This window comes from Rhodnius prolixus, unplaced genomic scaffold (genome assembly GCF_049639745.1).
Source record: "Rhodnius prolixus isolate KJV_2025 unplaced genomic scaffold, Rpr scaffold_2, whole genome shotgun sequence".
Lineage (NCBI taxonomy): Eukaryota > Metazoa > Arthropoda > Insecta > Hemiptera > Reduviidae > Rhodnius > Rhodnius prolixus.
The window spans coordinates 23,034,087-23,061,658 of record NW_027411592.1 but is presented as its reverse complement, the minus strand read 5'-3'; the positions used below and the strand labels follow the sequence as shown (position 1 = coordinate 23,061,658).

Genomic DNA, 27,572 nt, shown 5'->3' with positions numbered 1-27,572 from the left:
AGTAAACAGTAAACATCGTTTTCATTGTTGGAGGGGGTGATTGCCTTCGTAGTTTGTATGTACACTCAGAATTAATCTATTATTTTATTCGATAGTTCTGGCTTGTGAACTAGTGAGAGTCTGTATCTTGTATCCTCTATAATATTCAATGAAATTTGTGCTCTGCTTTATTTCATGCCTAATTAAAGAATGAAAAGTTATCAGACAATAAACGTTTTAACAATTCGTGCCATAAACTTGTAAATAGTTTAGGAATTAAGGAGAAATCGTCAGGAAGTAGGCATTATTCTGGCAGCAAAATCGTTTCTGTGAAAAACCGAGAATTTATATAACACCATCCTGGCTTAGAAAGAAAATTAAGAACTTTAATTTTTTGAAGAAATAAAAATAAAAATTATCGCCACATAAATTATAAGTTAATATTTAATAGATATTTTCATATACAAAATATGAGCAAATAAAATATTTTGTGATAAGTTGGTTATTTCAAATCCAATGCCTTTTATATTAAAGCGGGGTTAATCTTGATGCGAATATGGCAACTCTTGAAGAGCCTGAGGTAACAGTTATCTTAGTATGTGATTAGGTGTGGTGGACGTCATGTATAGGCAGAGTAGTTCTTTCTATGATTTTTCGTTTTAAATTGGTTGTTTACATTTAGTACTCACATATCATATGTGCAACATAAGCGATATCAGCGAAGGTCATCGCTGTCTTCAGGCACAGGGATTAAAGATGTACAAAGAAACAACCGGTCTAGTGCCCAGGTTACTTAAACTAGCAAAACAATTTAATTGTTTTTACTTGGAAGGTAGGTACATAAATATTTTTATATTATTTATCAGTAAATATTTTTTTAAAAAACGACTAGTTGTTCATGTATTTATGTAAATCGTTTCTTCAAGTGAAGTATTAATATTTATCTAAATTCTTTACTTAAAAATTTGCATTTTTAAGAAAGAATGTTTAGTAGTCCAGAAATAGTTCTTTAAAAATAGCAATCTTGGCTGAAGATTTGGTTCGTTTTTATATAAAACAGGTTGATTTGAAAGGATCTTTATCTCTTGAAATTTTATATCCTAAATTTAGATTTATAATATTTAGGATTTTTATGAATCTCCCGCTTAGCATCACATAAGCAGCGACGAGCTTCTAATTTACTACATTAATTTTAAATTTATACTAAATAAAGTTTTCGTAACTAAAACTAGTGTTAAAAAAAATAAGAATCATCTAGTAAATTATTGATGTTGAGTAAAATATTGTTCCCTGCCCTAAAATGTGATAACATTTATGTTTATAATTCTGTGGGTGATTTCCTATCACAGCTTGTTAATCAGCTTGTAGCAATTGATGCACACGTCTGCTGTAATTGCTTTTTTTAGGATTTATGAATGGAATTTTCAGTAATGCAATTGAGAATATTACACTTTTATGAAAAAGAAAACAAATGTAATCTACAGTATCTAGGTACGTAATTAGTTCAAACAGAATAAGTTTCTTATCTCCTGGAAAAGGAATTGAAAAATTGTGATTTAATGACTAATTAATGAAGTATTGTAGCAGTAAATGAAAAATAGAGTGCAAAATAAGTTAATTACTTGCCCAGCGACCAATTTCTTGGCACATAATCTTATTTCTTAAAATAATTTTAAGGACTTGGTAAATATTTAATCTTTTTAATCTCTCATTTTTAATTTATTGAAGTCATAATGATATTTCCAAAGTTTTTGAACAAATTATTGTGATTATATAGTAAACAAATTTAGTTGATTATTTATATAATATTTTTTTCTCAATCCGAGACAATTTCGTAAGTTTGTTCAAAATAGAAAGTGCCACCTCCTATATGCCTTTAATTCAAAAGACCTAATAACAAATCATTCCTTTCATCCCCAGATATTTCTTTCCTGTATATGTTTCTTTCAAGACCAGTCAAGCGTTGGGAGTCTTATCTTCCTCTCTTCTCTCTTCCACAAATATTCCTTTCTCTCACGAAAACAACCGCGCGCGTTAGGAGATTTCACCCTGTCCCTTCTTTCCTTGATAGATAGATGCAAGAAAAAGGTTGTTTTACAGAGCCTACAATGGCCATTTTTCCTTTCTTAGTGAGATTCTACGTATGCAGAAATGATTCCTTCTGCCCTTGCTTTTCTTTCCTTCACGAACATCCTCTTATTGTGTAGGTGTTGTTGATGTCTGTACTTGATATTCTTCCATCTGCAGCAGCTTTCTTATTTAGAGTTTATCTTCATTTATCCGGTATTTATTTACATTCCTACAAGAAAGGCTGACCTAAGTAGCGCAGATTACCAAATCTATTTCATTACTTTTCTCAGCGCTTGCTTTGTTTGTTTCTGATTTAATACAGTTGATGAAATTGTCGTCTGAAACCAAATAAAAGTCTTCTGTATTTTAGTGTTTTCTAAAAGGACTTTTGAAGCTAATATGTCTTCCACATATATTCTCTATTGGTGTTTTAAAATCGCCATCAATAATAGTTAGGTATTTACCTAATTTAGCTAATGTTCTCGGACCACTTTCCAGGCAACAGCCACTAACAAGCATCTTGTTTCCCTCCTCCTCCTAATTACAACTAATACAACTTGCGCGAATCTTGGCCTCCTCTATCGTCCGGCTATTCTTCTTTGAGGTTGCATAGTGCTTATTTTTTTGACGGGGCTGGGTTACTGGCCCTACGTCCAACCTCCAACCTGGGGATTTTCTGTAGGGGTTTACTCACACGTTTTTAACCCACAAGGCAGGAGTAGAAAGAATAAAGGAAACGGATAAGGAACGGGATAATGAATCTTGTGATAAGGTGTAGGATCAGCGAACAGCTGCTACTTTAGTCGCCTCTTACGACAAGCAGTAGATACATTGCCCTATTCTAACCCCTAAACCACATGGGGTATCCCGTTTTTCTGTTCAACTCATCTGCACACTATGCTGAGTTAACTTAGATGTTTTCCCTAGTTAAGGCGACTCTTCAAATTTAGTCCAGTTTAGAGCCTCAGCAAAGAGGGTATTTGATTGCTAAATCTAATGAAGACCTTAAAGAGTCGTTTAACCTATACATTAAACCCAGCCTTTCCAAATCCCCACTTCGCATATTGGAGAGTATCAACTGGCTTGACGATTAGACGTCTGTTGTGAATAATTGTTACAATTGTGGTAAAACAATAAAATAAATAAATAAAATAAAAAAAACAGTGGTGTGTGCTCCTCACCATATTTTTGTTTTCTTTTATTCCCAGTTTGTGGTTTTGCGGAAGTGCTGAATCGTGTCCAATTTTCAAAATTGAATTTTCTCGGGCGTAAATGAAAAATGTGTATTAAAGTGACCAAACAATAGCTGATGTTCACAAGCCGTCTCATAGAGTCAAGAAAATGGCCTTAATGTGCCTTGCCGAAATGAGCTTCATCTTTTAGACGAGGTTTCGTCTGTGAAAACGGACGACACATTCAAATTTATTGACTTCTTTTCAACGGCAAATAAGCCTTGTCTTTCAATCAAATGATACTAGACAAAGGGATTATTTGGATCGCAAGGAACATACGAGAATTGCCATACTTCACATTAAGGAGAAGTACCTCGAGCGATTAGGAGGTCGGAATGTACGAGGTGAGAGGCCTTTGTTTCGAAAATAGAGGAGTAGCACTATATGTATTTTGTCCAGGTTTCTTTACCTGGTCAAAATCGATCAACGTTTTCTTCATTTTTGGGGAAATTCATCTTTGGTACTAAATAAACTTAAACTTCTAATTCATAATTATTATTTTGATTCGATGTACAATATAACTTTACATTTTTATTGTAATCTTCTTTATTTTCTATTTTAACTTTATAAATAACAATAGGATGAAAAAACTGTACATGAACAGACAAGACAGAAGACACACCAACCCTCTATTGATATAAAATAGTATATTGTAAATTAGCCCTGAAGATGACCTAGTCCCTAGGTCGAAAGCTCAGCATAATAAAAACATATCATGTCTGAAACTGGCAGTTATTTTTTCATCCAATTGAAACTATGAATCATTCACCGAAAATAATGAACAGTAATTTATAAATAACTGTTGGATTATTTTGAATATTTAATTATGTTTGTAAAAACCCAATTAGATTATAGATTGTATTAGAAGGGCGGTTCCACCAAAAAGGGGAAGGAACACAGGCAATCCAAAATGCCCACCCCTCATCTCATGAGAAATACCGGGGCTTTAAAACAACAAATCCGACTAACGTTTGCCAGATGCCAATACAATAAACTAATAAAGTAGCAACATGACACTAGGGAGCTTGGCGACTCAATCGCTCAGTGCACTGAATAAACCTAGAAAGTTTGTTAAGATTACCAGATGCCAAAATTTCCGGTAGGGAAACATTTGACCTTCCGAAGACGAGACATCTAGTTTTAGAATAAACTGGACACACCTCTACAAAGTGCCGCACAGTCTCATTGGACTCACCTCAGCCAGCGCAAATTGGCGACTGGGTAAGGCCGCAATTGAAAAGATGGTATGCTAAATTCGCATATCCACTCAACACCTGAACCTACTGGCGCATCCAGGACCTGCTAAAGCCAACAATATCCTTTTTGACAAGCCAAGAAGTTTCTTAGCCTGACGGCAGTCAGCTCGGGATCTCCACTGTTTCCGATGTTTCTTCAAAATCCACTGTTCCACCTCTGTTCTACAACGTCGATAGAATACAGGGGATAATGGGCTGAGGAGTCATTGTTATCATCGCAGCTCCTTCCTTTGCTCCCAAAACCCAATTAACACATGTCCGTAACGCATGTATGTTGCTATACACAATATTAGATTAGATTGTTTAAGACGGGCGGTTCCACCAAAAGGTGGAAGGAACGCAGGCAATCCTAATGCCCATTGTTCCCCGCCCACCCCTCATCTCGTATACACAATATACTATGTGTCAGTATGGCAACATAATATAGTCAGGCAGCCATACTTAAAATGTAAAAAAAAGTGTTTTTCTGAGGCACAATTCATCTTTTTTCGCTACATAGCTAACATTGATTAATATATGATTTTTGGGGAATATCGAGGTGCGGTCTTAAATAAAAACAACTATTTTGCTTTATACCAACGTTTCGGTAATTTTTACTACCTTCTTCAGGGTCTGTACAAAAGGAATATTACACTAATATAGATAAAATTGAAAACCAAAAAAAAAATTAATAAATAAATAAAAAAGATTTCTAACACATAAAATTAAATAGATAGATAAATATAATCAATATAATTTGGAAAGACTTACATTATTAAAAAAAAGTTTGTGAAGTTTAATGTAGAGCTACGAGTATATCATCATAACTGTTAAGGATTCACGGAAAAGCGGGTTTATATAGAGTTAAAGGAGGGGTGAAAACAATAGGGCTGGAAAAACCTAAGGTATGTGGTGAGTAATTTGTTAAGTTACTGTTTGAAGAATTGACTAATATCTCTCATATTTCTTGTTCGTTGTGTTTACTGATTTTTTGTTTCAACTCTAATCTCTTAAAAATTACAATATATTTCGAATATTTTTAATTGAAATAGACAACAAATATGACATTGAGAATTTCCATGTTCTATAACAGTTCTGTAAAAAAAAGAAAAGAAAAAAAGCAGGCCAATAACAAAATTATTTGAAATTGGACATCCATTTATCCAAGAGTGTGTTTTATATTAGCAATAGAGAAAATATTTGGATTTTAGATAAATATCTGTATTGTTTTTATAATTTTTTTGATGTTTTGGAAGAGCTGGCTTTGGCCTACCATTTAAACATTTTTTTTTTCACATATGAAATTTAAAGGACGTTAAGCCCCGCGCATATTTTACTATATCAACTATTTTAGTTAATGGGAACATATTTATAATTTATATAGATATGTGTGAAGGCGCCACGGTAGCCGAGCGGTTAGAGGCGAGACCTGCGAAGCTAATATGTATTGTGGTACTCGGTTCGATTCCCGGTCTTTAGGCCTAAGGATTTTATTTAATGGTTAATAAAAGAAATTTACAGTGAAGTATGTTTGCTAGTCGCCTCCGTCCACGACACCTAATTGGTAGTTGGACGTTAAGCCCCGCCTGAAAAAATAGGCGATTACTTTACTTTACTTATAGATATGCGGTTTTTTTTTTTTTTTTTTAATTGTGATAATAAATTGTGTAGGAAGCTCTAACGGTGAATCCTGCCTGCCGTTCATAGTCGGCAGCGAACAAGTAGGTGTTGTGAGGCCAAAAGTAGCTTCCATTCTTGCTCACTATCCTGACGTCTTCCAAGTTAATTCAGGATATATTACCTTGGTCCCTTCATTGGATGGATATGATAAGAGGACAAAAGCCGTAGATGCTGTTCTAAGGGATTGTAAAGAAAAAGGAGTATTTCTGGCACTTAGAGGATGGAGAGATGAAGTATGTACAATGCAAAAGTAGTATAAATCTAATAGTAAAAATAACATATTTGAAAATTATTGTTTAAGGCAAAAACCAGCATTTTTATTTCAAGTACTGTTCACACGATTGAAATTACATAATGTATAGTATATTAATTACCACATTTCTGAAGGAGTAGAATTAAATGAGCGCTCCGGCCCCTCGGTAATTGTAATTCGTCTCTGAAAATTGACTGTAACATACTAGAAAAATGTAAATTGGTTACCCTTCAATCTTCCATGTGCAGAAGAATAACTTTTTTTTTTTGGAACATTTTTTCTGAAAATTATGAATAATTTTTATGTTTGGCCTTTATGCAGTGGTTCACTGGAGCCAAACAATACAAATAAATAAATTTTAGACGTTTCGGAGAAGGTAGGGAAGATAAAGGTGGAAGGTCACCGAAACATTGAATATTTAAAATTTTTTTCTTTTTACTCCAGCTAACCATTGCTGTTTAGATTTTCTAAAATATAAATTTAAACTGTTGTATTTATTAGAATAACAGCACCAATCTGTTAAGACATTTTTATGTATTTGATAATTTCTAAGCGATGAAAGGCCTGGGGTATTTTGTTCTCATGCAATTTTTTGTTTTCACCATGTAACGACTTTTTAATTTAATTTTGTTTTAGTGCTATGAAATAAAAAGGGTGTTTTCATCAGAATCGCTTTTTAAAATGGATAGGTCAGCAACATGTGAGTATTTTTTGGGTTATTTAATTTCCTTATAGTTTATTAAAACTATCTGGCAGGAACGTTGCATAAGAGTTGTCCAAAAAGCGTACTGTTAAAATATTTACTTCATTATCTCAAAGAATTTATTAATTCTAAGGTTAAGCTTCTTTAATGACAGCATAATAACAGTTTATATTGTAAAGATGAATTTAAATGCTCAAACTATAAATCAACAAATTGTCTGGGCCATAGATCTCATCGACGGTCCAACTTCCTATTCTTAGTTCTTAGCAGACACCTGACAAAGTAGGAAACTTCCTTCCACAGGTATTCGATAAACAACATTTTTTATACTATGTTGTAACTTTTTCATGGAGACGCAACGAATATGAAAATATAATCTGTGAATTTCTCTTACATTCTTAGATTTATTGCTTAGCCATAATTGAATTATTTAAATTTTCGGTAAAAAAAAAAGAACCAAAAAAGAGTGGATTACAAGAAGAAGCAAGATAGTTATCTAACTAAAACATTTTTGCAGGAGAATGTGGTATTCTCGAATTTCGACCACTTCCTCGCTGATTCTTAATAGATCTATTTTTTTATAAATGCATAACAGAAGACGTTCGGCCCAGTGTGACCAACAGTTCTCTCAACCAGTGTGAAGCTTCTTAATTTGTAAAAAATATTCTTCTTTTTTAAGATGATGGGTTAAGGTGACGATGATTTTTTTTTTTTTTTTTTTTTTTTGTAGCCTTCAGAAGTTAGCAAGAAATAATTAATGGAAATTTAATTAAATATTTACTTAAAAAAATTATAAGGAAATATTTTGTGACAATATTATAGAAAGTGTATATAATGAAATATATTTATTGATTCTGACAGGTTTATTTGGCATATGTAACTATGGTGTAACAATAAATGGGTACGTCCATGATCCAAGATTAGGTCTCTGTTTATGGCTCCAAAAAAGGTCACTAACCAAACAGACGTGGCCTGGAAAATGGGACAATATGGTGAGTACTGAATTTAGAATTCCACAGGATGGGGAGATATTATTGTATACTGGCTTCTTAACTATTTTTATTTCTTGGTTTCTTCAAGCTATTGTTTCTAGAAGAAATATGCAGAGTCAATTAAGCTACTACCCGAATGTATTTCTTTAACAGGCTGTATCATTGGAGATGTTATAAACCACTTCTCGACAGGTTTTGGATTAACATCAAGCCCTCTCTGCATATCTTTATCCCCCATCCTACACATTACTTACTTCGCCTTCTGGTGAGCTTCTCCTTTGTGGACACAAAGGATAATAATGTTTGCCTGACCAGGTTGCTGGAGGACTATCAGTTGGTCATGGAGTGTTGGAGACAGCGCATAAAGAAGCTGAAGAAGAAGCATCCATACCGCCTGAACTACTAAAGAAGATTATCTCCAGGGGGTCCGTCTCGTGAGTATCGTTTACATTTACCAGAATCGAAGAAAAGAAAATGCTTTAGGAAAGGGTGTAATGTAAGTTATTTTGCTTTGGGTACATTTATAATTTTATTTTTATTTAGCTTATTTAAGCAGCAGTATTAGCCTCTCAGTCTGCAGAATTCAGCTGCTCTTCTATTTGTTTCCAGCCGATTAGTGTTTTTAATCTTCGTCTATTTTGTTTTGTTTTTGTTTTTTTAAAGGCTTTTCTTTCTTTCTTATTCTTTTTTTTTTCAACATAATTATTTTGGTTTTTATTTTATTAATTCTTCGTTTGGCTCATAACAAAAAACTTGTCTGTTGCGGCAGGTTCTTTTACGAGTCAGAACGAGGAGTCTTCCCCAATACTGAATTTGTGTATGATCTTGAACTCCCACTCAACTTCGTGCCTACGAACAATGATGGGGAAGTCGATAAGTTTGAACTGCTGCCAACAAAGGTTGGTACAAAAATTGTAACGAGCAGATAGTTATATTTTTATTTTAAAGAATAGTAGCTTTCAGATATTGTGAACATAAATTCGTATCTGTAAAAAGTAAAATTTGTGTCAATGTTTGTTTTGGAATTTGTAAAACATGTTTTATCAACTTTGTGCAGTATTAACAATAAAGGCACCTAATTAAAATTTAAATAGCTGGGAGGCTCATAGTTATATTAGGTAAGCCTGTGAATCATAAATAACATGCTTAGTTGAGGGTAAGTAGGAGAATTTTCTGCTTGTAAAAAATTGTCCACTTAGATATTAAAAATCTGAACTTTTCAATCAACTTTAGAGATTTACATTTGATGCTGAAAAAAAGGAAAAAACCGATAAGCTTAAAAAGCTACTTTTGCTTAAATATTTCTTATAAAATGGTCCACTGTAAGATGCTTACAATTTTTGCCAGCTCTTTTTATTTACTTGCTGCTTGCTTGGCCATGAAAGCCAGAATCTTAATTCACAATGCTCACCATCTTCCCTCCAAACTTCTCTCTCCTGCCTTCAAAAGGCTGTCAAATCAACCGTAATGTCTTCCAGCCATCTCAACCTCAAGCTCCACGAAATCTCTTTTCCCCCACTAAGATATACATAAGAATCACACAATCAGAACAAATACTTTAAGGGCAGTTGATCTCTCTTACTTAAAGCGCAAAAAGAGTATTGTCACATATCAGTGCGAGTCTTTTTTTAACCAACGAAAACTGAAGAAGTGGAGCATATTGGTTACAAGTCACTGTGCAGCGGTTTAACGCTGTCGTTGAGACAGTTTCAAGCCGATCGAATGAGAGTCTTTTTTCAACCTTTTGTTCGGACATTAAAACATACAATGACTTAATTTATTTAGGTACTTAGCATTTTCTTTGTGAGTAATTAATTTTTACTTGAAAGTTCCAATGATGTAATAATATAGATTAATCCTCCTAGTTAATATAGTATACTAATTTATCTAACAACTTATATTGAGATATTTTATCAACAATGCTGACATAATTTTTACTTTAATGCAGAAAAAATCTAGTTTGAGTAGCTTGGCTGTCTCTTTCATATATTCGCGAAGTTTCTAACTTACTAAGTTTCTTCTGTATATTTGAATGATTATAAAATTTACAAAACCTTACTTTCCTCTGTAATTTGACCTGACTGGGAGTTAAGCGCTTTCTCAGGAACTGCCCTAAAACGAATTTTGCTAAAAATAATAAATAAATGTATGTGTAAGTATTGTAAGTTTAAATTCCAGTAAAGGATTTTTTCTAACTAATTTTAGCGATACATTTGACCCTCTCTAATTAACTAAACGAAGGGCCGACCGTACATTACTCAAAAATTGTACTTTAGAAGAAATCTACTCAGCTACTTTTTGAGAAGCTTTTTTTCTAATTTTCTTGGAATAATGTTTTAAATGTAGATGTACCTAGAAGACAATGTTTTAAAATAAATCATAGGAGAAAACGTAGAAAATTTTGAAAAACTTAAAAATTGATTTATGGTTGGTACTTCCAGTTGACCTATTTTTACTAATACTTATTAACCTTAACTTACGTCCTCCGTTGGCACTTAACCGAAATATCTAATTGGAATTTTACATGATTTTTTTTAAATTAATTTTTATGATTCAGGGGACCTCAGAGCAGATATTTTCGGTAAAAACTCCGTATTGAAAATCAGCACGATTTCAGTATTCTTGATAAACAAGAAAAAGTAATATTCCATATATTTTTGAACTTTTTTATTTAATTTAATTTCTACTGCAGTATCCTAATAAACATTAATCTAATTAACAGTAATAGTTATTTACCGTAATTTATGTTTAGAATGGATGAGGCGTGAGTGGAGGTGCTCACGTCATTTTGAGTCACCTGGGATATACACATCTCATTGTTCGTTTAGCTTTACAGTCAAACGTGAATCCTTCTTTCTCTAACCGCGTTTACAAAATAGTTCTAACATAAATTTCATCACGCGTGAAATTTTTCAGAAATTCTAGAAGATGTGCATGTTGAAGGAAATACTCGTAGCTTTATTTAAAGCCAGTTATTGTTTGGCGTATTTATTTCTTTTTTTGACTTTGTATCAATCAATATTAGCAATATTTAGTTAATCGAGTTGTTTTTGTACAGAGAAAGATTTTTTTTCTTTTCTATTATTCATTTTAAATAACCGAATCAATTTGTTGAAAACATATTTCATTTTGTGTTTTTTAGGAACTTATAGAAAGGCTTTTTTCACCAGAATTTAAAACCACCAGTTGTCCTGTCGTTGTAGACTTCCTTATTAGACATGGCATTGTAACGCCGGATAACGGTTAGTAGCTTAAAATTATTAATATTTTCTTATCCATTGATTGTATCTTCTCATTACCAAACTTAATCATTTTTAAAGAAAAAAATATTCGAAAAAATAACCAGGTCCAATCTTTTCTCTAGAGCTGAAAAGTATTAAAAATTGGAGAACTATCTGATAAATTTTGAAATTTAACATTACCTGATTTAGCGTATTCAAAAAGGTTTTATGCAAATAGTGTTTATAAATCAAATTGGAATAAAGGTTAAATTAACATACGTACATATCTGGACATTAATTGAAGCGTCTATTGTTATCTTTCAGAGCCGCAGTTTCCCCAGTTGGTCGAGTTACTCCATGTACCTCTGCAGTCCTTGTACAAGTCTTCACTCCTTAAAAACGGGCAGTGAGAAAAGCTAATTTATTTAATTAATTTTGAAATCAAAATTTTTTTTAACTTTTAATTTTTTATTGATGATTTCTATTGTTATTTCAACATATTAGGCGAAACTGAGAAGTTAAAATTAACTTTGTCTAGTCTCTCATTTTTTCAAAAATTTTATTTTTGTTTTGAGACGCATAGTTACTGTATTTTGGTATCAGTTCTACGTCTGTTGGAATAGAAGTTTTTTTTGTTATATATAAATTTAATCTTCTGACAATACTTCTGTAAAAGAAACAAATTTGATTTTTTTTTGTCTATGTGTTCTAAAGAATGAAGTTTAATAACAAGAAGGAATGATGAAGCAAATTGGGTACTTTTTCTTAACATAAGGTGAAATACTGCATTTTCAAGAAGAATTTTTTTACTATAAATTTCAGAATTTCCACAAGAATTGCATGTTTTTGGGCCCTCTAAGAAGTAGTTTTTACCAATTTTGTATATGTGTAGCACTTGATGTTTTCGTATTAACAATCCCCCAGTTGGTTGGCAGGGAGTTTTATTTATTTATATGCATTTCTTGACTGTATGTTCGACATGCTATCAATACATTTTGTAGGTAATGCGTAATCTGGTGTTCAGCATATCTCAATAACTAGAAATCACAGAAGTCCAAATTTGATATTTCATTTTTGTGCAATCATAGGGTCGTGACATTAAGAAATAAGTTCATTTAAGAAATGCGTTTCGTTTTCTTTAAAATCACAAAAATAATTGAAAAATTGGACGGTAAAGACACATTACAAATTAGGCTCTTTAATTTTGGAATTTAGACAAAAAATTTGAATTTTATCAGCGTTATAATATTAGCAAATAAAGGGCAATAGACTGTTATAGAAAATTGAAAGAGTTACATTCTCATAGTCCTGTGATTCTTTCATAGAAAAAAAAAAAAAAATTAATTGGTGAAGCCGATTTTGAGAAAACCGCAAAAACTGACAATTCCAAAATTTAGCATTTTCATTTGATCTACATTGGCTAGTCCTTATTTTCCTGGTCTCCCATAGCAGTTAATTTCAAAAATCAGTACTTACAGTTTTTCAAACTTCATATTTTTAATAAATGAATGTTGGCTTTAATTTTGTAGGTTATCGTATTAAAACGTTTAGTAGAAGAAGACTCTTTATTAGCTCTCGCAGATGCACAAAATATTTTTTCTTGGTAAAATGTTTTGTAATAAAAATGATTTAGTATACATGTATTTAGTAAATTTGCCCGGATTTTAAAGACTAAACTGAAAACAAAGTTTAGTGAAATTGTCTGCTAATCAACTAATTTTCTTCCAATTCTGTTTGCAAATTTGCTTCTAAACAACCGTATAATATATACTCAAATGTTACAATGTTACATTAAAGTGAGTACTTCCCCATAATCCGAAAAATTACTTTTTTATTTGTAAAATATTTCAATTATAAGTATGAGAATTACAATTTCTTACTCATACTAAGTTGGAGGCATTTGCGAAAACATTAATAATAATAATAAAACTAAAAAATCGAATGTAGAACCTGCTTATGGTTATCAATAATAAAAGAAATCATAATTTATTGCCGAAGTTAGATTTTAATTATGTTTAGGAGGGTTTGTGGGGCTGGCTTTCACAAATTGTCTTACTATTGCAACTTATATACATCAATAAATAAACCAACATTTAGTAAAAATTCAAAAATGAAAAAGTGTGTAAGATAGAAGTAAATTTAATTGTTAACTCCTTAATCTTATTGAAATTATAGCCGAGTCAGAAACAGAATAAATAATATTGTATTACAAATAATTAGTAAAATTCATCCTAGCTCTAGAGGCCCTTATAATATAATATAAGATAGGGAAAAAATGTGTAATAGGCGACGATGCGCCAGGGGGAAAAATTAGTAATATTTCTTAAAGGTAGGTTTAAATAATTATATGAGCGTAGGCTTAGATTTGGAAGATCTTAATTCAAACCCTTAATTTTTAAAAAAATAATTTTGTATTTTTTAAAAAATAATTGGGTTTAACGGAAGTCTTTTCTTGGATTATTTGACTTTAATGAATTTTAAAAAGTAATTTACTAGTTTATTCTTCAAAGGAAAATCCATTTTTATACATTACTACAATTTATTTTTTTTGCTAGTAATTTAGTTTTTCTTCAATATCAAGAAAACCTTTAGAGGGAAAAGAAATCAGTTTAATCTGCTTTTTTACTTACTGCAATTAACCCTGTTATGTATTAAAAATTTGTACCCTGTATTCATTTGTAAAATGAGCCATGAATTGGAATGTCAGTCGAAGGATATAGTTTGGGATATAAGCAGGGTGAGGAGTAACTTCAAAACATCAGCTCTCATCTTCGTTTAATTTAAGTAATTTTAGGCAATGTGTGACAAAGTGTATGATCTTTTATTGAAATGCTGCAGATTTTGTTTATGTAGTCTAAACAAAAATATTTTTCCACCTGAAAAACATGGAATTGTTTAATGTAGTTAATGTCTGGTTGGTTTCAAAAAACAATCCATTCCGTTTAAAGTTGAAATATTTGACTAATAATAGATTCTAAACATAAGTGATTATGAATAAAATCAGAAGATTAATGAAAACTAAATAAAACATTAATTTTATGTAACTATTTTTTAAAATGTCTTTCAATTCTATGTGTTATGTGACTTAGTAATAGGCTACAGTACCCTTTTAACGTTCCGTGTGAATTAATAGAAAATATTATTAATTAGATAATCTAGTCATATGGAAACTCCTAAAAATAGTAAAATTTTTGAACTTGTTGCTAATTCGGCTTTGTTCGTCAACGGTACTACGATAAAAAAAAAAGAACAAGTACAAATCAAAGTATACTTGATTCTCAGTTTCGCCTTTTTTATTATTAATTCTTCAGCTTTATTTTTGTCTTTTTTTTTTTTTTACTTTTGTATTTCTCTTTATAGTTTCTTCTGTGATGGTTTCTAGTCTCATGGTAAAAACAAGTACTTCTTTAAAGAGAATTACTTATTTCCCTTGGACTTCTTCGATTTGAAAATTCTTGCATATATACGTATTACTGCAGTATTATAAATAAAATAAACCTGTAAATTTCGAAAATAGGGTTTTGTAAGAATTTAGTCACATTCCTAATTTTCATTAGGCCGAAGATCTTTGAAATTAATTGTTACATACAAGCAAATTTTGTTACTGTTTCTAGCTCATACAAATAATTCATTACAAGTTGATTATAAAATTTTAATACATTAGTTCTGTAACTCTCTAATGTAGTTCTCAATGAACTAATAGGAAAACGTTTGATTTTACAAAATAAAGCAATGTATTTCATAAAATCTATAAATATGTATTAAATTTGTAAAGTATAATGGGCGTATTTGTTATATTGAAAAAGTATTAGTTTAGATTCTTAAAGGAACATGCAATAATAGCTGAAATATGGATTCCTCCAAACTGAAAGAAATGCCTTAGAGACTATATTTTGTTTAAATAGTCATTATGAAACAGTTTTTTGAATGTGGTTATTTTGTCAAAAATGTATTATAATAAAAATGAAGTTACAGCTCACTTGAAGTTCAAATTAGAAAGTTATTAATTAATGAGTTACAAATGTTCCATACATTCAAAAAAACTTCTTTTTTTTTATACATAACAATTTCATTTAAATAATTTGGTCTCTGAATAAGATGAGAGCAACATGTTAGAAATGGAATTTTAAGTTTAAGTCAATTCTTGTGTTTTACACATTTGAGATTTTTATGCGGCCTAAATTTCTTTTTTTCCTCTGTTTGCAATTTGTATCTTTTTAAATATTTAAATTAACTGAAAGTTAATTATGGAGTAACTTCACATCGTATTGATGCAAACAGTTTGTTCGAATGAATAGCATCTCAATTAGGTTTTTAATTTTTTTTTATATAACGGTATTTTGAATTTTAAATGCTTGTTTAGTATAATTTAATTCACGTAGTTTTATTGTATTGTTAGTAGTATTTTTTTCCTGGCAGTGTACTTAATAATCTACTCACTTTATGATTTCAATATTTTAGTAGCAAAATATATATTTTATAGGGATCGAAAGCTTTTTTACGTTTTACTTATTTATTTATTATATCGAAAGAGTTTTTTTATGGCGAAGAGGTGCCCCCCCCCCCCCCAGGTAATCTGGTTTAATAAATTTGAGGGTTTTTTCCCTTGAAAGTAACAAAAAAAAAACGAGTTTAGAAAAGTAAATAAAGTTTCACGGAGAAAGGTGAAGAGGCCATGTCCCATTTTGTGCTAAAAACAAACGGGCTAAAGTGAGAACTTCCAGAAGGAGATTTGGTTGGCAGGGAATCTATTGAGGATAAGATTTATCTCTCCCAAATATTTTTTTTTTTTTTTTTTTTTTTTTTTTTTTTTTTTTTTTTTTTTTGGCGCATCAACAGCGGAGGTCATTAGCGCCCGGAGCTTTTTCCAGTGCACTGCCGGCCTCCGGACAGTGTTCTCTCGTCCCAAATATTATTATTACTATTTTTAATTTTTTAGTAAAACGTTTTATTTATTTATTGTTTTTTGTTATCGTTTTGGTGTCAATTTTATTTTTAAAGGGGTTTTTGTATTTAATGGGAGATTCTATAGTCAACTAAAAAAGTCACAAAGTGCTTCAGTGATATGTTTTTTGCCGCACCCTTTTCAGAAAATAGTGGGGGAAAAAAAGAATTGGAAATGATCAACTTATTAAGAATCACGATAAGGTTTAGTTCATGTCTTGAGGTCAATCGAAGCGTTTCAGGTAAACCCTTTAAATTTACCATGATTTAAAACTAGTTACCAAAAGTACTGTTAATCATTTCGAAGAAACTTGTACATTAAAACTTCTAGAAAACATTGTGAGACCATATTCTGTTCACTAAATAATTTATTTGAGTTAAATAAAGTAGTATGTTTGCTTAGATTTGGGAAATCTCAGAACTATTTTTGAGAAAAATTCGAAAATATGAAAGAAATAGAACTTCCGGATGTGGCATTTTTAGCGATAAGTTCCGTCAAGTACCCAAACGAAAGGTAAATTTTAGACTTCCTGTAATGCTTCAAATTTCCAACCCAGAGTATTCACATACACTCACTTCATTTTCAAAATTAAATAATAGAAAATTTGTCACGATTATATTATTTTTCTTACTAGTCGCATGTGAGATAACAAGAATTCCCCACACACGAATTATATCGTACATGGAAAAAAGGGTTAGACCTATAACCCTTTTAACATCAATAATTTTTGTAGTAATTTGAAAAACTTTTCCTTCGCCGATAATTGAGAGGGATACAACTACAAATTAAAAAGTTTAATCGAATTACAGTAACCTTTCTCCATGCCTTCTTATTTATTATTAAATCTTCACCAGGGTCATGTCCATCGAGTTATCTTTTATTTTATCCTGCAGCATTTAACGCAAGTTAAAAATACAATTATTTCACAATAGCGGCAACGATAATTGATTTTATTGAATAAGTTTTCTCTTTTCTTAAATTTAGGGCGCATTAACATCTAAGGTCTAGGCATCCTTAGACTTTTTCAAATCACTGTCGGCCTCTGGAAGTGTTCTCTTTAGCTTTAAACAACATAGTATATTACCGGACAGAGGGAAAAGTCTCCTGGCAAAAAACTATGGGCAGGCAGGCTGGACTCTAATCAGGTGTTAATGCACCAATCTCTTCCTTAATTTTTAGTTTATATGTTCGAGATTTGTAATTTCTTCAAATGAATAATCAATAAGAATAATCACTTAAATGTAATGATTAAATTTGTAGTTTCAATGAAGAAACAACGTATAATTAATTATCTGGTAAGTTCAATCTTGCAGATGTAAGAAATTCTATTCCTCAGTTTAACTTGTAAACATTACGTTAGTAATTATCGCTTTGTTTTGATCTCGTAGTTCGTATTTTTTGCTTTTGTAAATAAATAAGTGCATATTGTTCATTTAAATGCTAATGATAATTTTTTTATTTTAAAGGTCATTTTACTTGTGTTTGCAGATTACCATATCAAAAGTATGGTACTTTTGTTCACATTATACATTTCTTTAAGGCTGCTTAGCACTAATTAGTAAATAAGTTTTTAAGAACGCTTATTTAGCTCATCAATACACTTTAAACTTATTTTTCTTATTTAAATTTCTTTTGACGAAAAATTGGCAATGTTTATTTGCAAGAAGTATCTCGTAACTCTTAACTATTTAATCAGAAATGTAATAATTATTACACACTCCTTTTAGGAAAAATGTCAATAAATCTTAAGCTATCTTTAATTTTGAGAGAGTTTCCTTCCATCTTAAGGGGGAAAAAAAGCATAAGTAATTTCTTTTTTTCTATCAAAATTCTCACATGCCTTAGTTATGTTGACAAGCAGGCCAAAATTAAAAGGAATCATCGCTTTCTGGCGGCCATGTGTTGTTCTTCATGAGCTGGGATTGTTAGGTTAAGTTATTTATATTTTAAGATTATTTGTAAAAATGTGAAAAGTCATAATTATTTCAACAATATTTATTATACAATATTATTATATTTAATTAATTATAACATTCTTTCAATTTTAAATACTGTATTAAAACATATTTCATTCATAAATTTTAAGGCATTCTTATTGTTAAACACTAACCCTTCAAATGGTCGGAAGAATGTTAATTATAATAAAAGCGAGACATTATAAAACGTACCATTATCTTAAAAAAGTGTACAAATCTGTTGTACATTTTCAGAGATTTCTGATGTTTAGGTCTAAATATATGAAATCACTAACCCACATATTAGTTCTCGGAAATGCAACTGACTTTAGATCCTTGTAGTAGGCCAACAAAGAATGAAAAATCCTTGCAAATATTCATTGTCAATTAAGCTTTTTAAGTATATTGTTTCAATTACAATTTTAAGTTTTGAAGAATGGCGTGTAGCAGCTGAACAGTGATATCACAGTGAATTTTAAAAACGTTTTCACAAACAAAAAGGGCCAAAATAATATGTGTTCAGATAATTATAAACAAAAACAAGTTGTATTCATCTTATTTGGTGACTGCTGATTCATCCAAGAGGAAAGAGTAATTATTGCTTATTTTAGTCTCACTTTTTTGTGTTTTTGCCTAGTATGTACACAAAAAATAAATATCTGAGGGTCATTTAATAATTAAAAAAAAATAGCTGTTAATTAAAAATAGTATATTAAATCAATACAAATTTTTTGTTTATTTTTTCTATGTAATCCCCACCAACTTCTACGCACTTGTCCCATCTTCGAGTCTCTTATCCCCACAGCAAAGAATTCTTTACCTTGATCTCGAAGCCAGTTTTATACTTTTTTCTTTACCTCTTTGTTGCCGTTGAACTTGATTCCACGCAGGGCTTCTTTCATTGGACTAAACAGATAAAAATCCGAAGGGCCAAGGTCAGGGCTGTTAGGAAGATAGGTTCTTAACCCACCTGCCAACAGATCCCAGCGTCAGTTGCGCCGTATGATTTCGACCGTTGACTTAAAGAAGCATGCATTTCCTCCGCCATCGTTGATTTTCTACGCATACTCGAGATTTTTTTAGCAATTTGTGTAAATGTACGTAGTCGGTCTTCTTGGATACGTCAGTCAATATACCGTGGATCTTGGATGCACGAGTTAACGCCGGGGTCGAAATAATGATGCTAGAAGTCCGGAGCGATGCTCGTCGCTTACGTTTTTGTGGCCTCTTTTAAACTTTTCAACCACACGTAAAAACTCGTACGGTTCATGCAACTACTGAAGTATATTCGTTTATCAGAGAGGATATTTCTGACAGTTGTACCTACTACTTTCTCCGAGTAGACGCACCAACGTAATAAGAACTTAAAGGTTATGTTTATGTAAATATTAATCGTACAAATTGATATAAATTCCCTGCATGAAGCGTCGCCTTTTCTAATATGTTTGTCTGTACATTTATTGTATGACTGCCGTAAATGAAATATGTTATGCATCATCTTAAATATATTTAATAATTAAATATAATCTTTTTTACTAAATATGTTTCAAAGCCCTTGTACGAAAGTTGGCTAAAACAAATACAAAATAAAATTAAAATAAACAATAATTTCTCTTCCCATTTGAAAAATTAAGTTCAGCGCATTTTTTGTTTAGCAGTAAAAGCGACCAAGAATTTATAAGTACAAAAGTTACTATTTTGGGCTTTTTATATTTAAAATATAACTTTGTAGATTTTTTGTAATAAAAAAACTGTATTGGAGAAACTAATTCATTTTTTATCAATCCTTGTTTTTTAACTGGACATTTTCTTAAGATGGCAATTCTTGAACTACTACTTCAAACCTATGTTTAAATTTGCGTTAGATGAAAAAAAAAAAAATCAATGCATTAAGAAAAATCAAAGAAAACAATACAGATCTAGAAAATGGAGGTTGGATCCTAAATGTAGGAAAAAATCTAATAAGAAAAATTATTCAGTTAAAATATTTACATTATAATATATATTTAGATAAAGATATGTGTAATGTACATATATTTTAGAATGTAGTGGTACACTGTAGAACACAAAACAATGCATAATATGCTCAAATGTTCGTTTTCTTAAGTAATTTAAAACTAAACGGTAATTTGTTGCAAACATTAGTCAGACTAATGCTCTTCATGTACTATTCTGAAACACAATTTTGTATTATTTTTGAAACAGTATGGTACTTTTGTTCACATTATACATTTCTTTAAGGCTGCTTAGCACTAATTAGTAAATAAGTTTTTAAGAACGCTTATTTAGCTCATCAATACACTTTAAACTTATTTTTCTTATTTAAATTTCTTTTGACGAAAAATTGGCAATGTTTATTTGCAAGAAGTATCTCGTAACTCTTAACTATTTAATCAGAAATGTAATAATTATTACACACTCCTTTTAGGAAAAATGTCAATAAATCTTAAGCTATCTTTAATTTTGAGAGAGTTTCCTTCCATCTTAAGGGGGAAAAAAAGCATAAGTAATTTCTTTTTTTCTATCAAAATTCTCACATGCCTTAGTTATGTTGACAAGCAGGCCAAAATTAAAAGGAATCATCGCTTTCTGGCGGCCATGTGTTGTTCTTCATGAGCTGGGATTGTTAGGTTAAGTTATTTATATTTTAAGATTATTTGTAAAAATGTGAAAAGTCATAATTATTTCAACAATATTTATTATACAATATTATTATATTTAATTAATTATAACATTCTTTCAATTTTAAATACTGTATTAAAACATATTTCATTCATAAATTTTAAGGCATTCTTATTGTTAAACACTAACCCTTCAAATGGTCGGAAGAATGTTAATTATAATAAAAGCGAGACATTATAAAACGTACCATTATCTTAAAAAAGTGTACAAATCTGTTGTACATTTTCAGAGATTTCTGATGTTTAGGTCTAAATATATGAAATCACTAACCCACATATTAGTTCTCGGAAATGCAACTGACTTTAGATCCTTGTAGTAGGCCAACAAAGAATGAAAAATCCTTGCAAATATTCATTGTCAATTAAGCTTTTTAAGTATATTGTTTCAATTACAATTTTAAGTTTTGAAGAATGGCGTGTAGCAGCTGAACAGTGATATCACAGTGAATTTTAAAAACGTTTTCACAAACAAAAAGGGCCAAAATAATATGTGTTCAGATAATTATAAACAAAAACAAGTTGTATTCATCTTATTTGGTGACTGCTGATTCATCCAAGAGGAAAGAGTAATTATTGCTTATTTTAGTCTCACTTTTTTGTGTTTTTGCCTAGTATGTACACAAAAAATAAATATCTGAGGGTCATTTAATAATTAAAAAAAAATAGCTGTTAATTAAAAATAGTATATTAAATCAATACAAATTTTTTGTTTATTTTTTCTATGTAATCCCCACCAACTTCTACGCACTTGTCCCATCTTCGAGTCTCTTATCCCCACAGCAAAGAATTCTTTACCTTGATCTCGAAGCCAGTTTTATACTTTTTTCTTTACCTCTTTGTTGCCGTTGAACTTGATTCCACGCAGGGCTTCTTTCATTGGACTAAACAGATAAAAATCCGAAGGGCCAAGGTCAGGGCTGTTAGGAAGATAGGTTCTTAACCCACCTGCCAACAGATCCCAGCGTCAGTTGCGCCGTATGATTTCGACCGTTGACTTAAAGAAGCATGCATTTCCTCCGCCATCGTTGATTTTCTACGCATACTCGAGATTTTTTTAGCAATTTGTGTAAATGTACGTAGTCGGTCTTCTTGGATACGTCAGTCAATATACCGTGGATCTTGGATGCACGAGTTAACGCCGGGGTCGAAATAATGATGCTAGAAGTCCGGAGCGATGCTCGTCGCTTACGTTTTTGTGGCCTCTTTTAAACTTTTCAACCACACGTAAAAACTCGTACGGTTCATGCAACTACTGAAGTATATTCGTTTATCAGAGAGGATATTTCTGACAGTTGTACCTACTACTTTCTCCGAGTAGACGCACCAACGTAATAAGAACTTAAAGGTTATGTTTATGTAAATATTAATCGTACAAATTGATATAAATTCCCTGCATGAAGCGTCGCCTTTTCTAATATGTTTGTCTGTACATTTATTGTATGACTGCCGTAAATGAAATATGTTATGCATCATCTTAAATATATTTAATAATTAAATATAATCTTTTTTACTAAATATGTTTCAAAGCCCTTGTACGAAAGTTGGCTAAAACAAATACAAAATAAAATTAAAATAAACAATAATTTCTCTTCCCATTTGAAAAATTAAGTTCAGCGCATTTTTTGTTTAGCAGTAAAAGCGACCAAGAATTTATAAGTACAAAAGTTACTATTTTGGGCTTTTTATATTTAAAATATAACTTTGTAGATTTTTTGTAATAAAAAAACTGTATTGGAGAAACTAATTCATTTTTTATCAATCCTTGTTTTTTAACTGGACATTTTCTTAAGATGGCAATTCTTGAACTACTACTTCAAACCTATGTTTAAATTTGCGTTAGATGAAAAAAAAAAAAATCAATGCATTAAGAAAAATCAAAGAAAACAATACAGATCTAGAAAATGGAGGTTGGATCCTAAATGTAGGAAAAAATCTAATAAGAAAAATTATTCAGTTAAAATATTTACATTATAATATATATTTAGATAAAGATATGTGTAATGTACATATATTTTAGAATGTAGTGGTACACTGTAGAACACAAAACAATGCATAATATGCTCAAATGTTCGTTTTCTTAAGTAATTTAAAACTAAACGGTAATTTGTTGCAAACATTAGTCAGACTAATGCTCTTCATGTACTATTCTGAAACACAATTTTTTTTAGTTATGACTAGTTCTATATAATTATAATACCACTTCGTATGTCAGCTCTTTTCGAGTTATAAGGAACCGAAAATACAAAAGAGAAGAAAATACAATTCTCTAATCATTTTGTGTGATATATTTATAGCACTATTTACAATTTTGTAAAATGTACAATTATTTACAAAGGGGATCGTTGACTCATGTATCTATAACATGGTGTACCTGAGCTTGTAACTGTATCTGATTTGGGAGAAGAGGAGTAATAGCCGATGTTGTTTCTGACGTCGAATTCCTGCTTCCGTTTTCAGAGGTAGGCATCACTATAGTGGTTTCCTTTGGTACTCGAGATGAAGAAACTTTGTCGACTCCACTATTAGAACTTGATATTGTTGCTTTGCCAAGTCGTTCATTCAAGGCCTTCAAAGCAATCTGCCTGAATTAAAGAGAAACCTTTATTATGAAAATTGAACCTTTTTTTTTTTTTTTTTTTTTACAAAAAACCTGGTATGAAAAATTCATTCAACATTCTCTCAAATTTTTGAAGGTTTTTGATTTCAGAAAACTAATATTTTCTAAATGAAGTTGGCTTCCACTCAGATTAACCGTGAGCCTCTACAGTTGCAGTGCTTTTGGGAATAGAACCCGACCCCTGTTTCTCCAATCTAACTGAAATTATAAGGAAATTTAGTGAAAATCTTCCTACGAGCTTATTAAACCTCAATGTCTGGTGCTGGAGAGTCGTATCTGTAAGAAGAGATCAGTGTCTGAAGGCGAGCCACTGCTAGCTTAAGAAGGATCCGAGCGCTAATGACACCAGATTTGACGCGCCTTATTGTTAATAAAAACCTGTGCAGTTTTAATAGCCTAAGCTCTTCTACAGTTATCACAGATCCTGGAACTATTCTCCTCACACCCCTTTCTTTCCAAGACGTCATGAATTGAATAGAGTTTTCTTACTCAATCTCAAAATTCACGCACTATAAAACATTTCTCATACAGCCCTTTTTATACAGAGTTGTCTTTTTAAAGCACAAGCCCAGTAGGGAATCCAACCAGTAGTCCCAGATATGAATGTGTAAAACATAAAATTATCTCACTGACAGCCTTGTTCGGGCTCTAAATGCACTAAACAGCATTTAGATTACAAGAAAAAATCCACCGAGCTCATCTATAAGAGTAGGCATACACTGATTAGACGAGTTTAAACAAAAAAACAAGCCAAAATAGACAACTTCAGTCATTTATATCGAACTCAAACATTAGAAGACGATGTAATTCAGTAAAATTGTGATTGTTATACTTATGATCAGGAATTGGGTACGTAACCAAATTAGAGCCTGCTGTTAGTGGAAGTTTTTCACGGAGTTAGTTGATGTTTCTAGAGTGAGATCTTGAAGGGACAGCATTTCGAACAGACACTACAAGGTAAGGTTGTACCAAACATGACAATACGTGATACATAGGCTGCGAATGGACGAAGATCTTGACCATATGGAGATAAAAAGAACCTAATTTAAAGCTCAGAGAGATTAGTAAAACAATAATTAAGTTTTGAGTCGTATTTCTTAAAAATCTAAGCGGCTCTACTGGCTATCAAATTCTACGGAGTTAGGAAGTGTGAGATTGCCTGGAGTGATATCTGATAAGTAGTTGTATATAATGTCAGGCATAAGAGTAATGAGACATCGGATGGCTAACAGCAGAGTGAGTAAAAAATGCTTCGAAAGGCCTGTCTACAGATAGCCATTGCACCTTTGACAGAAAGAAGAATAAACGGCACTACACCCCTGACTGAGAAAGGGCGGTTATGGTAGAGAGTTCTGCACGAAAAACTCGTGTCTACAAGCTTTACCCAGGAGTTCCTCTCCATATCTTACATCTAATCAAACAGAAAAACTCGAGATGTACTCCATCTAGAAGGTACCATGAATCCGGAGTCACCGTGAAATATCTAGTCAAATATTGGCTAGTCAGCCAATCTCACAGAATTTATTAAAGAATTATTAGACAACTGAAGGACTATGTTTCTATACAGATGTAACAGAATTAAACCAATCTTATCGAAGAGATGGAATTCCTAAATAATTTATTAGTCTAAACTTTCATTATTTCATACAATTTCGGGGGAGGTTTTGACCTCTAAAATCCTCCCGGGGTTAGCCTATGATTAGGATGAATTATTATGTAAATTACGTCTTACGTGAGAATATGAAATAGCGTTCTAGCAGACGACTGAATAACCAAGTATACAAGCTTTACCCAGGAGTTCCATAATATAATACTAACATAATATTAAAAAGAAGGTAATGCCCCCCAAAAATGAAACCGTTTGAAAGCTAGGAGTGCAATAAGAAATAGTAGGCATGTTTTTAACCGGTTTTGGTAAATGATTAATAGAAATTGTTTTTCCGCTAATTACTTTTCAGCTACTAATTAGATGTTTTTTTACAAAACAATATTTTATAAGATTGGTTTTACTTTTTTAATAATAGAATAAGCTTGTTACAAAGAAATTCATCTAAATGTGAGCAAATACTCGAAATTTATGTAGCAAATACTTCAAACTTCCCTACCTTCTGCGTTCCATGTCATGGGAATCATTGCCTGGGAGAGTCACAGTTACTCCGGTTGGCGCTGCAGACATATCAAACTTCCTTACAGTTTTGCGACACAGACCCAGTCTCACTAGGGCACTGTATATCGTGTTGCAGACGACTGAGATAGGAGGTTGCAGAACGTTGGGAAAGAAACTGTTGCAACATAATAAATTTGTTATCTTACGAAAAAATGTTAATCAAACGTTATATTGAAACATAGATTGTGATGTGGATTGTCAATTTCATAAAATCATTCGAATGAACAAGAATAAGGTAAGCAGCAGAATTACACAAGGTATACATTATAGATAACTATAATTTTCTAATTTTCCTACAACTCCATGGAAAAAATACAAAGCAATGTTTAAAGACAACAGACATCACATTCATTAATTATAAACCTTTTTGGGCTATAAAGTAGCATATCATCTTCTTAAGTAGCATATCTCTTGGAAAAATATTTTAAATAAAGCAAATTTTAATGCAATTGACAATTCAACCAAAGTACTTTTTTTTTGTATTTGTGTCATTTTTTGTGGTGATAACAGTTAATTGTTTTTAAAGAACCTAAGCCTATTACAATAAAACAGAACACTCAAGAACATTTTCCAAAAATACTATCATCTAATATTTAACCGAGAATGTTATCAGTAGGGGGCAGCTTCTCTCCACCAGACGATTTAGTCAAGACTTCTTCACAGTTGGCAAAAGAACTATTATCACTGTAGATATATATCTCTATAGAATCTTAAGGGTTATAATTCCCCACTTTTTTTTCTTTCCTTAAAAATAAAAAATCAAATTCAATCGAGATTTCTATAAATACGAAGTATTAGTACTGACATCTTGTTAGAATATCTAGATAAATTCAATCTATCTAAAGCTCACCTCAATCTATGCTTTTCGCTAATTACTGAAAGATGATTTTTTGATAATAGTGCGTAAAATATTGTATAATTTGATTTTAACTCTAATAGAGATTTTTAAATATTTACCTGGAAAAAGTAAAGTTATCAGCTAAATCACCCCTGGTACCATTGGAGTGAGGCTGATAGAACCTTAAATAAGTCCAACTGACTAGAACTCCAGAAGTGAACATAGTTGGATTTGTGCCTTCTAATAATCCACCTAAGTATAGTATCAAAGACAGTAATACAATGCACAAAGGAATGTTACGATTTGTAAGTTTTCCTAGAGGAGTTTTCACAATCATATGATCAGGCATCACTTGCTTGACAGCAACAGACAGACCAGCAATATAACCAGCCAAGCCATGAATATGAACGAAAAAGAGTAGGTCCGTGTTGAAAGTGCACATGTACAGGAATAGATAAAAAAAAGAGCTAAGTATCGCACAACCTAAGTTCACTACTGTAAAAAAAATTATCATTTCTGCTTGACCCCATAGAGGCTCTATTAACTTTCCACATAGTACTATTGTCACAATGTCCACGCACACTTCCCAAAAATGTATTTCAAGAAAACAGTACGTGAAAGCGGTCCAGACCCAAAAACTAGGGGGTATAATATATCCTGGAGTAACACTTAAGAAGCGAACCGCTTCGTCGGAATAGCTCAGAAAATATATGAAAAAAGAAGCTACGCATATGAATTTTACTGTAGAAGAGGTATTATCGAGAAGGGCATTTAATTGTTGCGCAAAATATACTACATTTTTATTCAGAACTTTCAAAGTGGCCATCGCGTCAAAAGCACCATATCTACGCGACTGCCTTCTTAATAATATCACTTTATACATTCGACATGCTCTGCTGACAATATTCAATAATAGGATACGTTTATGTTTTGTGTTTAACACCGGCTAACATTCTTTCACTTGTTGGTTCGAAAATACAATAATTTCTTAAAAAATTAACTTT

At 31.5% G+C, this 27,572-nt stretch overlaps 2 protein-coding genes across 2 annotated transcripts; one reads left to right on the top strand and one right to left on the bottom strand.

The window, feature by feature from the left end:
* The first annotated feature begins 488 nt into the window (after nt 1-488).
* LOC141450458 (uncharacterized) lies at nt 489-23,580 on the top strand. The gene is made up of 9 exons (XM_074120937.1): nt 489-811; nt 6,188-6,429; nt 7,086-7,149; nt 8,014-8,144; nt 8,460-8,578; nt 8,914-9,043; nt 11,287-11,386; nt 11,690-11,771; nt 14,726-23,580. Exons 1-9 carry the CDS (start codon nt 676-678, stop codon nt 14,745-14,747), a joined length of 1,026 nt encoding a protein of 341 aa, XP_073977038.1. The 5' UTR covers nt 489-675; the 3' UTR covers nt 14,748-23,580.
* On the bottom strand, nt 22,901-27,439 carry LOC141450454 (transmembrane protein 115). The gene is made up of 3 exons (XM_074120931.1): nt 26,688-27,439; nt 25,669-25,845; nt 22,901-23,528 (listed from the first exon to the last, which is right to left on the bottom strand). The coding sequence occupies exons 1-3, from the start codon at nt 27,392-27,394 to the stop codon at nt 23,294-23,296; spliced, it is 1,119 nt and encodes a 372-aa protein (XP_073977032.1). The 5' UTR covers nt 27,395-27,439; the 3' UTR covers nt 22,901-23,293.
* Nucleotides 27,440-27,572: the final 133 nt, after the last annotated feature.